General features: G+C 33.6%; 1 protein-coding gene across 1 annotated transcript in view; it reads left to right on the plus strand.

The window, feature by feature from the left end:
- CSMD1 (CUB and Sushi multiple domains 1) overlaps positions 1-19,047 on the plus strand; it is a gene marked incomplete at both ends in the record, with an annotated part of 996,476 nt that overhangs the window by 742,456 nt on the left and 234,973 nt on the right. The window contains one exon of the mRNA XM_079550635.1: positions 18,157-18,339. Coding sequence (XP_079406761.1) covers positions 18,157-18,339 — 183 coding nt within the window. The remainder of the gene's footprint in view (positions 1-18,156; positions 18,340-19,047) is intronic.

Below are 19,047 nucleotides of genomic sequence, written 5' to 3' on the forward strand. Positions count from 1 at the left end.
TATATATGTATTCATGTATATACTTAGATGTATTCATACATATATTCATTTGTTGGTATTCTTTTCCTTTCACTGCAAAAAAAATCCTATAAACAATGGAAGTAGACAGATTTCCTTCTAATCTCATACAGTTTGGAAATTTGTTGATAGAAATTTAGGCAACTGTCTATTGCATTTTATTTAATACATACAATCAAATACACTAAGGGTTTCTGCATTTTTAGCTTTCTGTGAGGCTCCTGTGGTTTATTCATTTTGGTAAGCTAGATGTGTAAATTCTATGTACATGTGAAGTCAGTGTTTCAATTTCAACTTTGTGGTTAAGCCAGACACTACGTTTGCTTTTTCTCTGTGATGAATGTGTGGGCCAAATTTTTTGGAAAGTCCTAGTTGATACAGTTCAGATAAAAATTTCATAGAACAACTTTATCATTTTATGGAAATGAAAATTTGCAGTAGCTTTTTACCACTTTAAACTTCTACTCTTTACTGTTTTTTTAATGTTTGTTTTTAGTTACAGAAAATGCCACGCTGTGTGTTCCACAACCATAGATGTTCAGCTACATTACATATAAAGATAGTCCTTTCACTTTTTTTGAAATAATTTTAACAGTTTACCAGTATGTTTTCATATTTCAAAAAGGAGTAAAATAAGTGCCACTTTAAAGTCTACTGATATTGATTTGCATTCTTAACTATTCTTCATTATTTCTAAAGTTTCTGCAAATTATAGTCCAAAAGGATGATACATCACAGCTAGACAGCAACATCTATCATGAGTTTGTTCTTTTGAGCAATACTATCATAAATTCATATAATAGCATCTGATTTTTGTGACAACTTTTCTAGTTCTTTTGTTGTTCCTCCTCCCCTCCCCCTCCCCCCCCCCCAATCTGTTTATTTATTTATTGGTGCCATTTAACTTTGTTTTCATTTTCCTGTCTGTATTACTTTAAGTAACAATCCACAGTAACAATTGATTTTCCTTAAATGGTGTTATAGCTGACACATTGGACTATATTCTAACATTTGCATTTGCTCCTGGAGGAATTTGTGAACCAGCCAATAAAGGTGATAGCTTATCAATGAAGTCAATCAACAATATGTTAAAAATCAAGCCAAATATTTCTTTCTACAGTAGGAAATGCAGTATTACTGTTGTTTACTAAACAAAAAAAAAGTTGGGGGAGGAGGGGAAAGCATTCCTGCTAGCAAATATTTATAGTACAGTATAGGGAAAAATATATATTTTTTTAAAAAAGAAAACCTATAAGAAATTTAAAAAGGAGTAAAACACTGCTTTTACAATTCAAATGATAATCTTGTGCAAAATCAGCCTTTGACTTCTACAAGACTTTCTGTGTATATACGCATGATTTTGCGTAACACTTTTTTTTAACAAAACAATGCAAGGTAATTTGATATATCAAATATCATTAAGCCTTAATTCACATGACATGCTGGTGAAACATGGTCATTTGACAAATTTCCCTAAAAAGCCAACATACGCATATTCAACATACACTTTATTCACAGTTAATTCTTGGTGGTGTCAATTTTAAAAATTTGAAAATACATATTTATGCATTTATAAATTTTAAACTGCATTTCATCTATTAGCTTTGCTGAGATGAAAAAAGTCATTTATCTCTTATCCAAAATGTTCATTTGGTATCCCCTTGTTGCATTTCTTTTTAAAGTCACCATTACTTGCATGACTTTTATATTCTGCATCTGTAGCATTATTCATATATTATTTCTGAAAATAATAACAAATATCTCCATAATTGCAAAGACGTTGGTTCTTGTCTCACCTCAAAATTTACCCTACATTGCTTTTATATGCATATTGGAAGACATTGCATACTGCAAAATGCATACTGAACATCTTGTGTAAAAAGAAAATAGTTTAATTTGCATTCATTTTTATTATCTGTGAAAGACATATCCTTAAGTTACATCCACCTATAAAACAGTGATAACAGTCCCTGGTAATAGGTGTTATTTTTTAAAATAAAAAATATATGAGGTTATGTCTACAAGGAGATACCCAGGGCAGTTAAAATTAACAGAGTATAATAAATTTAAATTACAGATTTATCTCAGTAAGCTACCTGAAATCCCTGTAAAGGGGCTCTTCTTCAGTTACTTTATGACCTTCTGTACCTGCAGGTTAATCATCTTTGAAAGAATCCCTTGGGGAGGATTAAAGTTCAGTAATCTGGGGACAATGATAACCTGAATGAGAAATTCTGTAGACACACGTGCTCTGATGTGATCTAATTTATAAGCATAGATTTATAAGCATAGACCTTGTGACTTCAGTTGATGACCGTTGCTGGATGCCATGATAAAGTGATGGTTATTGCACCTGAAACATTTCTCTTTTAAATAATAATAATAAAAATAATAATGTTTTTTTTCAGTTAATTATCAGAGAATAATGTCAAATTGGAAGTTTAACAATGTTGTGATTGCACTATTTACTAAAAGTGAACCTAAATACAAATATTCATGTATGTATGTACGTATGTTCGTTTATGTGCTTATACATCTCTACGCTCACTTACCCTCTTCTTATAGGAAAAAGTCCAAGTATAATTCACAGAAAAGAGATTTTCTCTTCATTTTTTTCAAAAAACTATGTCCAGCCCCTATTAAAAAAAAATTCTTTCTCCAACTTTAATGAATTGTTTACCTCCTTTCAAGGCATTAAGAAATTTGAAATGCAAATAAAGATGTTTTTCTTGGTAGGCATCAGTTTAAAGAAGCTTTCCGTGTGATGTAGTGTAGAAATGTCCTTGATCATTTGTAACTAAAACAATATTTAAAATAACAGCAGTGCTTTGGGAAGCAGCAGTAGAAGCTTCTATAAATCAGACCCTCATTTTATTACATTGTGTAAGCAATTAATCTCATAATTAGTATCATTACTGTTTGTATTTGCATTTGGAACACAAGTACTTGCATGAGTTCATGTTTTTGTCTTTAATTAGCTTTATATTAATAATTTAAAGTAGCTTCTTTACCTATTAACAGAAAAATATAATGTTTTGTTTTAATTTTTCCACCTTCTATAAGATTTAAAAAAACAAAAACCACCATATATCACAGAATTGTGGGGTTGGAAGGGACTTATAGAGAGCAGTTAGTCCACCTCCCTGCTAAATCACGTTCTCTCAGTAGGTTGCAAAGATAAGTTTTAAATATCTCCAGAGATGGAGACTCCATGACCTTTTTTGGGCACTCTTCCTCAATTTAAAGTTTTTCCTCATGTCCATATGGAATTTCTTATGTTATTGTTTGTGCCCATTGCCCCTTGTTCTGTTGCTGGGCACGCAAATCCATAACGCAATAATATTTCTAATTCCATAGCTGTCAAACAGAGCGCATATACTTTTAGCACTGGAAATCTGTATTATTTTACAGTAAGTAAGTAATACATGGCAATATCAGAAGAATTGACCCTGACTTTCATTATAATTTTGTTAGAAATGATCTAGGAAACTACTGATACATTGTTTGCTAGTAGTTTTGTGATCTGTAAGAAAGGGCAGATACCAGCATTGCTCAGAACCCCTTTCTATGATGAACTTCTGGCTTGGGTTGGCTCAGGGAGAGCTGGAAGGAGCCTTGCAGCATACTGAGCAGGGGAACCGTTGTGGAAGAAGGAGCAGAAAGCCTTTTTTTGTTGTTTGTTTATTTGCTTGCTTAAAGGACCAGAGATTATATGGAACTTACTAAAACCCAGAAACTGAGACTGCAATTGTGTTTTTTAAATAGGTGGTGGCTAGGGGCTATGTTCTTGCCCTGGGGATACATACACATAACATCATCCTATGGAGGGTTCTTGTTTATCCACAGACAAATTGTATCTGAGTGAATTTATGTGTGTCTTGGGGTGGGGAGAGTTGATTATTTCAGTTTGTTAATGCATGCTGCATTGCAGGCCACAGTTCATCTTTTCATAGTGTGAAATTCAGAATGTATATTGAACACTTCGGGATGTGATGAGGCATGTCTGAAAACATAAAACCTATGGAGTGGTGCTAAATGTAACACAATAGAGGGATGAAAACCTGGTGCAGTTTTCTCCGTCCTGTTGTCCAGTTATACAGGGATTGGTCCCTGGTCTTTACTGTCCCCTGAACAATGGATGCTGGTAGTAATCATCAGGAAGCATCCTAGAGCTTGTGCAGTATGGATGTTTGGAGATTCAGTGCTCTGGCTCACCCTGTTTCTTGCTTTATTTAGCAGTGGCTGGTCTAAAAACAACCTTGAATGAAAACACTTAAATAGCCAAGCAGAGGTGGGAAGAGAAAGAATGGCGCACAAACCATGTTTGTTTCTAAATTGTTTGGATGTTAAATAGTTTCTACATAATTTCTTCCTCCACTGTAACATTTCTTAAATTTATTACGCATCACTTTTTTAATTACAGAGTGCTAAGTGGAGGTAATCACTAATGTTATATGATTTCATGTGGACAATTAAAAGTGAATTCCAAATATACTTAAAAGTGCAATTCATATTGGATTTGTTGCTTAAGTTAGATCTTTGGGAAATATTAAGTAATGGCTGATTTATTTATCTTTTAAAATCATTTAGTCATTGAGGAAAATGCTCAGTAAAGAATTCATTTATTTCACTAAAAAGTTGCCTCAAAATTCTTCAGTGCTTTATTCTTTCAAAGTCCTTTCACCAGCTGTGTGATTTATCCATTCAGCTCATGAACAGTCATTAATTTCACATTTTGACTGAAATTGATTTGACATGCAAACATCTCCACCTGTTACAAAGTCAGCATATTCTCCAGAGCAGTCTTTTTACAATGCTCTTTTGTTTGATTAGCAATTCAGATGAATGCAGGTTATTATTACTAAAGATGAAATAATCATTTATTTTTACATTTCTGTGTAATTTGAAAAGTAATAACAATAATAAAATCTCATAGTCCAAAGAACAATTTCTAGGGTTTTTTCGTATAATTTATTTTTTATATATATATATGTTATGTAGAAATAAGACCCATTCAGTCTCCTTAGTAAATATATGGACTTCTGAATTATGTTAACAAAAAGATATGATGACTCCTAATTAGGTATTGCATGTGCTTGCATACTAATTTTGTATCAAAATACTTTTCTGAGTGTATAGTATTTTTCAATTTTATTTTAATTATGAAGAATTCATGACATTTAGTAGAAAATGGGTTTCCTAAAATCTGGAGTGTTGGTGAATTCTGAACTTATCTCATAGAACATTGCACAGTGATGATTTTTAACAGCAAAGATTAATGAACTACATTAAAAATGGTGTTTGTACAGATATGTCCATATAGTATGTGCTGACTGTGAGTGAAAATTATATTAATGCATTAACTAACATAGTATAGTTTTAAAAAGGAGTTAAATTTGGAGAGCAGTGACCTGTATTGCCCACAGTTTCAGAGTGTAATGTGTAATCATGGAAAAAAGAAATTGTGGCATTTGTGCTAATTACGTATTTAATTACAGGCCAGTCCTCTGCTTCATTGTACCCCCATCTATTTGATGACCCTTCCAGGCAAGCATATCCATGGGCAGTCCTTTTTTAAGTAGGAAATGATGTACTCTTCCCAGCAAGATTTTAAAGCAGCAGTTTCTTTACAATTTGCTTGAAGATTTGGTATCAGGTTTTTAAGGACTCTTTATTTTCCCTTATGCTGCCCTAACAAATCCCTTTATAGTTCAAGAACTTTTAGAAAGCAGAATATTATTTACTTTGAAGCAAAGATATTGCAGTTAGAGCACATAATAGAGATATTTTACAACTGTACTAGCAGTATCATTTATAATGTATAAAATAAATAAATTAATGAACTATAAAACTCCTTGCAGATACAGATTTAAATTTGTTTTAGCCAATGTCTCTTGATATGCCGTTTGATCTGTTTGTCTTCTCTTTTGAAAGAAAAAAATAATTGGATGATTTCCCACAGGAAGTGAGTATATTTGGGTTTTATTAGATGTCATTGGGTGGTATCAGCATGTGTGCACTTGCATCACCATCCTCACAGAACAAAGAGGACATAAAACTTTAGGAGTTTTTCTGACATCTGCAGCACTCTCCATGCCATTTCCAGTGTCTTAAATTTATTGACTTGTTTTTCCTAATTTCAATATTACCTCTGTATGAAATAGTTTGCAAAGAAAAAAAGAAAGATTTTAAAAAGACTGTGTCCAGAAGATCAAGGGAGTTGATAAATTCCCCTCTGCTCTGCATGATGGGGCCACATCTGGAGTACTGTTTCCTGTTCTGGGCTCCTCAATTCAAAAAAGATAGGGAACTCCCAGAGAGAGTCCAGCAGAGGGCTAAAAGATTATTAGAATCCTGGGGCATCTCCCTTAAGAGAAAAGACTGAGAGACCTGAGACTCTTCAGCCTGGAAAAGAGTAGTTTGAGAGGAGATCTTAATGCTTATAGAAGAATCACAGAATCACAGAATTGTAGGGGTTGGAAGGGACCTCCAGAGATCATCGAGTCCAACCCTGTGCCAAAGCAGGTTCCCTACAGCAGGTCGCACAGGTAGGCATCCAGGCAGGTCTTGAACATCTCCAGAGAAGGAGACTCCACAACCTCCCTGGGCAGCCTCTTCCAGTGGATGGAGCCAGGCTCTTTTCAGTTGTGTGCAGTGACTGAAGAAGGGACAGTAGGCGCAAACTGGAGGGCAAGAACTTTCATACGAAAAAAACGTTCTTTGCTTGAGGGGTTACAGAGCACTGAAAAAGCTGCTCAGAGAGGTTGTAGAATCTTTTTTTCTGGAGGTATTCAAAACACACCTGTGCTTTCCTGTGTTGCATACTCTAGAGGGCCTGTTTTAGCATGGTGTTGGACTTTGTGATTTATAACTCCTATGATTCTGTGATTCAGTGTTTAGGGTGCCAAAATTTGTACACTGATAAGAACCACTAAACTACTTCCATTTTTTTTTTTTTTTAGTTGTGCTATTTGAAAAAAAAAAAAAAATTAAAAAGCTATTATTTTTTTCAGCTTCTCCCCAAAATACTAGAATGTTGCAATGGGTTAAAACCATTCATATTCACTCTTATAGTGTATAATAAACATTTTCCCACTGTATCATATCACACTCCACTGCTTGTTTCTTAACTAAAGTTACACAAATGTACTATGGGGAACATTACACAGAGAAACACCTTTGTGTGCAACAAAATATAATACAGGAAGGCATAGTGGACATCACCTAAGCACACATCCATAACTTTCCAATCTGAATACTAATATCAATCTACCATTTCTCTGTTTGTCTTCTGTAGCTAATTGTAAAAGTATGTAGAAATCAGAAAATTTTCTCAAGAATTCGGGACAGTCTGTTGGATGACAGATCTTACAGTCTGTGGGTACCTGTGTTCTTTAAGATCTTAACTTTATGGTCTGAGAGTTCACTGTAGAATTTGAAATAAAATGTTTCAATAATGCTTATGAGTAATTTTGAAATTACTCAAGTATAACTTCAACATCAATGCTCTAAGCTATCAAAATGACGAGATAGGGAAAGTTTTACTGTTGCGGTTTCAGACCATGTAAAATAATGTTCCAGTGTGCAAGGAAATGAACAGTATATTGTTAGTAACTGTTTGTCAAGCAGTTTAGAGTCACAATTTTTTTATTTTAGGCAACCATTTTTGTGATGAACAGGAAAAGTATTTTATTTGTGACCTATTGTCTGTCTGACAGCTGTAGGAAATTTTGATTATATGTAATTGTAACAGGCACAGGACATTCTTGTAGCAAATTTTGGATTTTTCTTTTTTACGGGTTTGTACAGTTGACCTTCAGCAGTTTTGATTGCCAAAAACAAAAGAACAACAAAAAACCCCAAACATTTTTAAATCTCTGCTGGTTTTTGAACGTTTTGTAGAAACCAAATAAAATATGGATGAATCATTGAAGAGGAATAGATGTTCATAAAAGCTAGTATCTTCTTCTGGAATTATGACCAACTAAGAAAGTTATAAGCATGAGCTTAATTATACTACCGTAAAATTTAGAATTGGAAACTATTAACATTTTTAGTGCGTTCTCTCAGCCTTGTATGTCCTTGGGAAGCTTAGAGCAGTGTGCTTATTAATGGTGGCAGTATTTGTGAGAGGATTTTTTTCTGAAATTCTTTCTAAGTCCTTCTTGCTAACACAGGCTTTTCTTGTTTATTTTTTATCTTCTCTGTTCACTTCCATTTCACGGTTAATATTAGTATAGTAGTCTAATTCCTCCAGGATCTCTTTTCTTCTCTTGTGCCCCCTACACAACTCAGCCTTTTTCCTTCTTTTTCTGAATGTGAAGCATTAAAAGCAAGATGTTGAATGGAATTTTCCAACTGAGATATCCAATCTATCTATTGAAATTTAAATATATGACTAAAAATTTCCACAAAGACTGCAATGGGCTTTTGTGAGATTTCACTGAAAATAACACATTTCACTTATTTTCTGTGTGTCTGCATACAGTATCAATTAACTATGTACAAGTGTATACTGGTTTGGTATGGTTATATAAATATTGTACAGATCTCTGTACAGTGCTTCTGAAGGCTGCACTCTTAATCTTGCCAAAATCTTTTTTTGCTATCAACAAAACACAATATCTAATAGAAATTAACTCATTTCTAAATAGTAATGAGTCAAAGACTGTCTTCTGGACTTCTTTACATAGCATTTCATAAGAAATTCTTTTAACCTTGACTGAATTAAAGCTATTCCCAAGAATTTCTAAATAATGAAAAAAAAAAAAAACAAAAGAAAAAAAAAAAAACAAACAACAAAAAAAAACAAGCAAACATTTATTCTTTTCAGGTGGTTGGGAAGCCTCTAGCTTCCAAATATATTTTTTTTCTTCGTTTTCATTTGAGCACTGACTGCTTTTATAACCTGTATCATAGGCATAACAATCTGCCAGATCCAACATCCTATCCCTATTACCCTGTAATCCCTTTTAATCTTCTATTTTATTTAGTGATACTCAAGTCTTTCTTCCTGGTCTTTAAAAATTGATAACACCCAATTAATAAGTGATTACAATCTATAAGTACAATCTATAAGTACAACCTGTAAGTATAATAAAAAATGAGGTCCCCCCATATAGCACTAATTCACTAATAAAAAATCTACCATATGCCACCATATCCTTGGAATTTTGATGGTTGATTTTTTTCTTTGGACAGAGTATGAGAAAAAAACATTGCTTCTGTGGGCAGATATGCACATGAAGGTATTCAGGCCTACAAAATGCTTCTCAGGGTTATAGCATCTTAAAAATACTAAGATTACTATTCATCGACTGTTATTCAGTAGTATTGTAAATATGTAAATAATACATAACATGTTATTAGGAAAGAGCAGAAAAAGTACATGCTAAGCTACTCAAAACACTTCTATTGCTTCCTTGTAATCCTTAGTCGCATTTGCACTTCGAAATATTATTATTATCTAATTTTCATCCACTTAGTATTTGCTAAATTGATTTTCCATGATGCCAGTTCTTAATTAGGATGCCACATATTGCTAACTTAGATGGTTTAAGCAAGATAAAATGCATTATATCAAACAAGTTTTTAATTTAAAAATCCTATTCTTTTACGACGTGCCTTATTAAAAAAAAAAATATATATATATATATTTTCATCCTTTAACCCTTCAGATGTAGATGCCTGTGTTGACTGCTCCATTACTTTGCTTAGAATCAGCTTTTCTACAGTGAGAAACAGTTTTTACTCATATCTTTATAACATATTTACTTTTAGTTCAACTTTTAACTTATGGTTTTATGTAATTTGTTTAATATATTGTGATGCTGAAGACAAGAAGTTACAATTAAATAGAAACGTTTAGATACAGAGAACATGGGAAATGCTAACAAATTATTGAATTTTCATAGAATCATAGAATCACAAGATTGGAAACGACCTGCAAGATCATCTAGTCCAACCGTCATCCCATTTTAAAATTTTTAAAATTCTCTTTTTTCTAGTTATGTGGATATAGTTTTCCCAATCAGATCAAAAGATTAGAGCTTCAAAAAGCTATCATGATGGTAGCAAGTGATGACTTACAAGTAATATACTGTGTATGAAGAACCCAAGATTTTCTGACTGTTATATTAGCAGGCTATGAAGAATATTTATTTGAGTTCTCCCAGTTCTCCCAATCAAACTTAATTTATGCATTATAATTATTCAATTGATCCCTTAGACTTGTATTAACCTATTTTATATCTGCAATACTACCAGTCTGATTCATGAAATATCCTCTTAAATTCGGATTACAATCGAGTATGAATGTACAATGACATTTGAGGTGAATTTTGGTTTATTTTAGATAAGGAAATAAGATTCCCTCCTGAGCTCTTTATAACCAAACTTATTTATGATCTGCAATTCGCTGGGGAAGGTAAAATCCTGCCTATTTCAGAAACTAGCTTACGTACAAAAATATTATTTAATGCCCCAACTGTGTTCTGAACATAAGACTTCCAGGGATTGTCGAGGACACATTCTGAGAAATTCTGTTTCATAAATATTGTGTTACTTGATTCATCAGTTTAGACATGGCTTTATTTTTTGACATTACATACACTGCTTTTGGCATGATAGCATGCTGTCAAAGGTTTATAGGATAATTCAGGCTGAAGGAGTAGAATCTATTACAATTTCCTCCTCAAAGCAACGTCAGGTATGAGTTTTTCAGGACAGTACTACCAAGTTTAATAAGTGAAAACCTCCAAGGACAGAGACTGTGCAGCCCTACTGGGCAACCTACTCCACTGCTTGGCACTTCTCATGGAGAATAGATTTTCCTGTATGGGCTTTTTCTCATATTGTTATTTCTGTTCCTCTTAACTTTCCACCATGCAGTGCTTTGAAAGACTTGTGTCTGTTTTCACAGTGTCCTGTGGGCACTGGCTGGCTGCTGTCAGGTCCCCTGAAGCTATCTCTGAGAAAGCCAAGCTGCCTCAGCCTCTCCTCTCAGAGCAAGTATACCCGTTACCATCACCCCAGTTTATTGATCTCTCTTTTTTTGGTAATAAGACAACCCACTTGTTTTGGTAATACTGGTTTTATGGTTCAAGAACCACTTAAAGCAAGACCTGTCTGCAGTTCCCTGATCTGGGAGAAGCATTTTCATTGTCTCTGAGTAGGAAAGCTGCAGTTATTACATCTCAGCAACTGCTTCCCTTTCCAAAAGTTTTGTGAGGGCACTGAACAAAAGGGTAACTACCTTTTTAGATACTGTGCCAGAAGTATATACTGAGGAGTTTGGATGTTAGGTGTCATGTTTTGAAAATATAGAACAGGCTCTAACCACAACAGCTGATCTTGGGATTAAAGAAAACATCCTGAGTTTGCTTGGTATACAAGTAGATTACAAGTTTAATCAATTTCTAATTTTTGTTGTCAAACCAGTTTGTAATTTTTTTTTTTTTGCGGTCCAGCTTAAGGTCTGATCCAGTATTCTACACTGTATTAACTTCCTTCTATATCATCTAAAAATACAGTATCTAGTTTGTTCTCTCTGCATTTCATGTGTTACTCCAATACTATAACAACAAATCATTTTTCTTTATGTGTATTTCTTTCAATCTGCTGTTCACCTTGAGTGAACTTACCTAGAAATGATAATATGTTCTTCATTCTTATTTGAACATTTGAACATTTGACATTATTTGAAACTGTCAGAAATGACATTGATTTCAAAATACGTCAGGTCTTTATTCTTACTCAGAAAGCCAGCTATTTTGTCAACGTAGATTACAGTTTGATAAATTCTTGTTGCATGGGTTTTTGTTCTGGTTTTACTTTATAATGTTGTATGCTTGCTAATAAATTCTTCGGTAACTTGTTCTAATATAATTTTAGATGAAGGGAAATTGACATGTCATTCTTGGGCTCTCTTCTCTTCCACTTTTGAGGAAGTTATTTCAGGTGCCCTTCTCCAGTAAGCTGTGATCTCCATTGTCCTTCATGATTTCGTGAAGATAATTGCGAGTAGTTTATAGGCTACTTCAGTTTATGTACTTCAATGTGAATTTAATTAGGACCTATTCTCTTGAATTTGCCTACATTTTCTAAATAATTGTTAACCTGTTCTCTTCTTGTCATGCTCTTTACTTTGACTTTATTTTAGCTTGTGTTATTTGGCTATAATATTTTTATAGAAAAAAAAAATGAAGAAAGTGTTCTCTGCTCTCCTTTCTTGCTAGATTGTTTCTTTCTTTGTGTCATATTTAATATACTTTTTTTTTTTTTTTTTTTTTTTTTTTTTTACAACCGTTATAGTTTTTTGCCTCTTTCCCTGGTTTACTTTTTCACAAGACTTACGTTATGAATGTTAATTTCAGGGACTGTAGCATTCATTTTTTATGTCTCTTCCAGATGTTTACTCTAACTTACTAACTTGCTTTCTACAGGATGTCTTGAGCTAACTTTTGGCCTGAACACTGCTCAGGCCTTTTTTTAGAGTCAAGGTATATTCTTTCTATTAGTTCTTTACTAACAGAATTTGAACAACAGAGTATTTCTTAGAACAACCTGTTCTAAAAATCAAGAGTGTTACTGAAAGCTCATATCATGCTGATACTAGAAAATAATTAAAGTTTAAGGAAAAAAAAAAAAAAGATAAAGTCCTGGTTTTGGCAACAATAGAATTAATTTTCTTCATAGTAGCCCATATCATACTTACATATGATACTTATATACATACATCATATATTTGGGGTTTGTGAAGAAAAAGTGGTTATCACCAGTATCACTGTAGAGTTTTCATTGTTCAGTGCTTACACAGAGCCAAAGACATTTCAGGTTCTTGCGCTGTCATGCCACTGGGAATCTTGGAATGTACAAGGAGCTGGATGGGGACTGAATCAGGACAGCTCACCCGGACTGTGCCATACTTAGCAATAAAAGCTGGGGTAATGAGGAAGAGGGGGATGTTCAGAGTTAAGGCGTTTGTCTTCCCAAGAAACTCTTATGTGTGATGACCCTCACTTTCCTGGAAATATTTAAGTACACAACAAACATTAAAGATTAAATTTAGTAAACAGATTTCACTTTTTATCAATACCTAGAAATACAGAATCATAGAATTGCAAGGTTGGAAGCAACCTATAAAATCTAGTCCAACCGTCTTCTCATTAACACTGCTACCACAAGCTACTAAACCATATCTTGCAGCTCCTCATCCAGACGCCTCTTAAACACTGCCAGGGATGGCAACTCCACCACCTCCCTGGGCAGCCATTCCAGCGCCTGACCACTCTCTGAGAGAAAAAGTTTTTCCTCATGTCCAACCTAAACCTCCTCTGATACAACTTGCAACCATTTCCCCAGGTTCTGTTCGTTGCCTGGGAGAAGAGGCCAAACCCCTTTTCACGACAACCTCCCTTCAGGAAGTTGTAGAGTGCAGGGAAGTCTCCCCTGAGCCTCCTCGTCTCCAGACTAAACAATCCCAGCTCCCTCAGCCACTCCTCCTAAGACTTGTGCTCCAGACCCTTCACCAGTTTTGTTGCCCTTCTCTGGACACACTGCAGGGCCTCAATGTCTTTCCTGTAGTGAGGAGCCCAAAACTGAACAAAATACTCAAGGTGCGGCCTCACTAGTGCTGAGTAGAGGGGGATGATCACCTCCATGCTCCTGCTGGCCACACTATTTCTAATGCAGACCAGGATGCTGTTGGCCCTTTTGGCCACCTGGGCACACTGTTGGCTCATGTTCAGCCGAGTATCAGATCCATCAGATCTGCCCTCAGGCAAACTGCATCTGCAAACTTACTGAGGGTACACTCTATCCCCTTGTCTAGGTCATCAGTAAAGATATTAAACAAGATAGGCCCCAGTACCGACCCCTGGGGGTACCATTTGAAACGGGTCACCAGCTGGACTTAACTCCATTAATCACTACCCATTAGGCACGGCCCTCTAGCCAGTTTCTTACCCAAAGGAGTGTATACCTATCCATGCCATGGGCAGCCAGTTTCTCCAGAAGAAGCCTGTGAGAGACCAGCTTCTAAATATCTAAAGGGCAGAAGTCAAGTGGATGTAGCTAGGTTCTTTTCAGTGGTACCCAGTGCCTGAACAAGTAGAAATGAGCTCAAACTTGGACATAGGAAGTTCCATTTGAACATTATAGGAACTTTACTTTGAGGATGACAGAACTGGAGCAAGTTGCCCAGAGAGGTTGTGGATTTTTTATTTTTTTTTTCTGAAGATAGTAATAACTCACCTGGACACCTACTGTGCAACCTACTGTAGTGAACCTGCTTTAGCTGGTGGTTGGACTAAATGCTCCCAGAGTTCCCTTCCACTGTCTTCAGTTCTGTCATTCTGTGATTTTTATTACTTTAAAGGATTTTTAAATGCATGCTTTTATATTCTATTGACACTAACAAAACATTTTTGTGCTCTTTTAAATAGATTATTAAAAAAAAAAAACCTCATGTTGACTTTCCATCTATTTGATTCTAAAGTCTTGTTTGATTTTTAATGTTGATATGGAATGCAGCAAGATAGGAGTAACAAAAATTAATCTACTGGATATGATCTGCAGCCTTTTTGATAATAACAATAATAATGCCATAATTTCATTCTCTTATCTCCTCTTCAGTAATCCTGCTAACGATCTCTCTCTTTATCTCTCAGTCTTATACATATTATATGGTTTCTTGATTTATTGGTGTTTTTAAATTCCTGTAATTTTCAATATTTTATTGAGACTAGGAAATCAGTATTACACATGCATTCCCAAGAAGACTGTGAATATAAACTAATTGATTATTTTTCTTTCATTGCTTTTTTATGTCATTCTCTCATGATTTCCCAAATATTAAGAAAGTGGTTATGTAACATTGTCTTCTGCTGTTGGTAGAATTTTTAAATGGATTTGTTTGTAATATACTTTAATAAAGAATTAAGAAGTTGGACATTCAAACTAAGACTACTGATATAAGTTTTTCTCTTGTTAAAGGGAAAGTTTTATCATCTTTACCACTACAGATGTGCAATCAGTGCATTTATGAGAAATTCAGTCAACTAAGATAAAGCATTCTGTGGATTTAATGTCTTTCAAGTATTTTGGAGTAAAAATTGTCTAGTATATAGAGAAATAGATTGTAATTCAAGAGCAAAGAAAAATACTGAACTGAAAATGTATGGAAAGTTTTTAATGTATTGATGTTGAGTACTCTTTGTTTTTGTGGGGTGAAAGCAATAGAACTTTTACTCTATTAAAATTAATTGGTAGATTATTAAATGAACTAAAGTATTTGATTGATATTAACACCTATGATATAATATGACCAATAAATTATCTGCATGTTTTAGTAAATCTTCATGCCAGGAAATTTATGCTAATCTTGAAGCTAAGAGAGAATGCTATCCATTGAATTTAAACAGATTATTTTTGTCAAAGGATTACTAAAATATATTTTCTATAGTAGCAGGTGGTCTTCTATCTTTGAGAAGATGTAGATTCCTAGAACTGAACAGAATTCTCCAAACATTTTGTTGTCAATACATCCTCATTGTCATTCTCCTTGTCATACATCCTCAAAAATTGTGATGTTTGCTGAGTTTTTTTTATGTTGGATAAACACAAACCCTTAAAGTTGAGTTAAAAAGTGAAGTAAATATATTTCATTTTGACATTTTACGAGTTATTTGGATTTTCAAGGTAATCTAATGTGATTAAAATTTATTCCTAATGTATTTGAGGCAAATGCAAAATGCAACATTGGAATACTATTTTCTGAGATGAACAACAGATTTTATTAAATTTTTTTTTTTTTTTCCCAAAAATAATAAGGGTATTTTAAAGTTTGATCTGAAATTAGTTTTTATATTATAAAGTTTGACCCGAGATTAGTTTTTTGTTTTTAATGGCTTACTTGCGGTTGCAAATCAGAAATATAAAAATTATATTTCTGCCCTAGTTAAAACTGGGTTTTCTTGGATGAGAAGAGTAATATGTTAAGATTCACTAAGGATTCATTTAGAATTCTGTTTTTACTGAAGACATATCATACTAACTTCTCATTAAAAATGAATTTTGAACCTATCTGAAAGCTTAATTTTAGGTAATTTCACTTAAAATCTTTGGTTCATTGATCCACAGCTCACTCCCTGGGCTTGGTGTATCTTCTGAGAGTGAGAATGCATCCTGATCTGTCTTCCACATCAGTAAATTCATTAATTAAAGATACAGTGATATTTCCTCTTGAGACAATTAAAAGAAACACTTGTTTTTTTCCTAAGGGATCAGTTTTCAGCAGTGACAGTTTGCATCCTGACACTCCTATGTGGAATAGTTTTGCCCCGATCTTCAAAATGCAGTGGTGTTTTTTGAAAGACTTGATCGTTTACTAGTTTAGGTATAGATCTGTTGGCAATGGTGGAGATAATTTTTTTTAAATGTAATTAAGGGTTCTGATTTTCTGTACTCAGCATGCTTTCAGGTGGCATATGTAACTGGAGAACTGGAAGAATACAAATTTCTAGTGCTAAATTATAGTACTAGGAATCAGTGTGTCAATAGGATCAGTTAGATGAAACTAAAGTTCTTGTGAATATATGATTTTGGTAATCCTTACTTATATTTGTGATAACCCTTACTTACTATTTGTGATATTATTCTACTACCATTTTAATATATTTGTGTAATGAACTGGAAGGTGTTTTCATTCATTCTGTACATTCTGGCTTTCTGATAAGACAGAGTAATTAAATAGAACAGCCAACTCTGGAACTGCTCCAAGTTTATATTTGGGTGGAAAAGTAATTTTCTTTTCAAAGTTTATTAAGAAAAAATGTATGCTTCTCTTTATCTCTATTCTGTTCTGTCATGAAACGTGACATATGTGTTGTGAACACATGTGTATCTGTTCACAATTGCTTTAAGGTTGCAAGCATAACAGATAACTGCATGTGCTACAGTAATTCTATCCTGCGTATTAAACTTTTTGTTGGAGCTTGTATGTCAAGGTACATACCCGTATTAAATCCTAATAGAAATAGCTTTGACAGTATTTGAAAGCAGATATATCTATCTATCTATATATATAATATATATTTAATAATATATATATATATTTAATTGTGTTAAATTACTTTTTGTTATCTTGAACGTTTAGGACTTTGTAGCTTGATCTGAACTGTAAAACATTTAAATAACCTTAGAAATTTTATCATTGAGTTCAACTGAATGAGGTGTACATCATTTTACAACCAATTTAGAAGCACACTTTCTTGAACCAGAAGTGCTTTCTTAGTGTTGTTGCTCAAATGGGCACTGATATCAAATGTGTTTAGAATGTCATGGCACAGAACTGTATCCTTCAGTTTCAATGGGCAGTTGACTGTATAGTAGTTTGCAAGATTATACAGTGTTTCCATCATAAGCATTTAATATTTGTATTTTCCATCTTTAATATTCTTATTATTTATAAGTTTAGTGAGACCAGATTTCTTTATTCTTATCTTGTATATGTATATTCAATATTGACAAAATAAATGTTATTTAAATAGTGGATTTCTTAGAGAATATCTTGGAAGTATAATCTTAAATGTTGATCTCTTTTCACTATAACCGAATACAACTAGCAAAAAATAAGCCTCTAATTTGAAATATGGGATTTAAATTTATTTTCACAGCTTCATGTTTATTGTATTTTGGTGCTTAAAATAAAATCCATTGAATTTACCAATAACTTTTAATTGCTATAAGGATGTTTGTAATAGCTTTACATAATGAACTGCAGATTTGAGAGTTAAAACAGGTTCTTTATCACTAGTACGTTATTACAGAAGTAAGATGTATGTGTTAAGATGTCTCCACATTTATAATGGAGAATGTGGCTTCTTAATTTTACCTTGAAATAAGATTTGAGTGCAGTCGTACTTTTCTTACCTGAAATGCGGGTAAGAAAGTTATTAGCCTACAAAAAGACTTAGGATCCTTAGTCATCTTATAGGTGTTTTTTAAAGCACATATCTCTACCTCACTTTAACATGTAAGTATTTGTTTAAAGTATTACACCAAGTATTTTGAAGGCACTTCAACTTACTTTCTATGATTTTTTTGTTTTTTGTTTTTTGTTTTCTTTTTAATGTTCAGAAATTGAGAAAGGAGGCTGTGGTGACCCTGGGATTCCATCATATGGGAAAAGAACCGGCAGTAGTTTTCTGCATGGAGATACACTTACCTTTGAATGTCAAGCAGCTTTTGAACTGGTGGGAGAGAGAACGATTACATGTCAACAAAACAATCAGTGGTCTGGCAACAAACCCAGCTGTGTTTGTATGAGTTATTCTTATTTCTGCTGTAATAATTTCTTGACCTTCACCTCTCACTGTTCTTAACATTTTTGACTAGCCAGCAGAAAACCATTTCAAAGTACCTTGAGGAACTTTGAGACATTTTTTTTTTCTTTGGTTTCATAGTAACTCACTTGTGGGTACTATCACATAGGACTATTTTAGAATGCTCATACCCTCATTTTATATTTAATTTTATCATTTAATACTTTTAATAAATACCTGTGTTGATTCTAATTGAACTCCACTTAATAGCACATAAGTGTTTTAAAGAACTCAGCAACATATGCACATTGATTCTGGCACTCAAAACAGTCTGCGGATGTAAGTAAAGTAAAAGTGCTGGTTGGTGGTTTTTTTCTTTTTTCTTTTTCCTTTTTCTTTTCTTCCCCCTCCCCCTCCCCCCCCCCCCCCCCCATTATCCTAAAAATAAATGAATGCATTTAAGGAATATATCTAACATGGAAGAAGGATAGTTGACCTCATTAGATGTGAATTTTGTTTAAAAAGATCAAATATTTTTGTAGGTAGACTTGTAATTAATTTAAATAGATAACTTCTATTTGTTTAATTTTTACTCTATTTTACATTAGAAGGAAAAAGATCTTTCTAACGTACAGTGTGCTAGTCACTTCAGTTCTCCAGATAGTATCACATTTTCCTACATAAAGAGTTTTATAATTCAGTATTG

The sequence above is a fragment of the Tetrao urogallus genome, assembly GCF_951394365.1.
Source record: "Tetrao urogallus genome assembly, chromosome: 2".
In the NCBI taxonomy this organism is placed as follows: Eukaryota; Metazoa; Chordata; class Aves; order Galliformes; family Phasianidae; genus Tetrao; species Tetrao urogallus.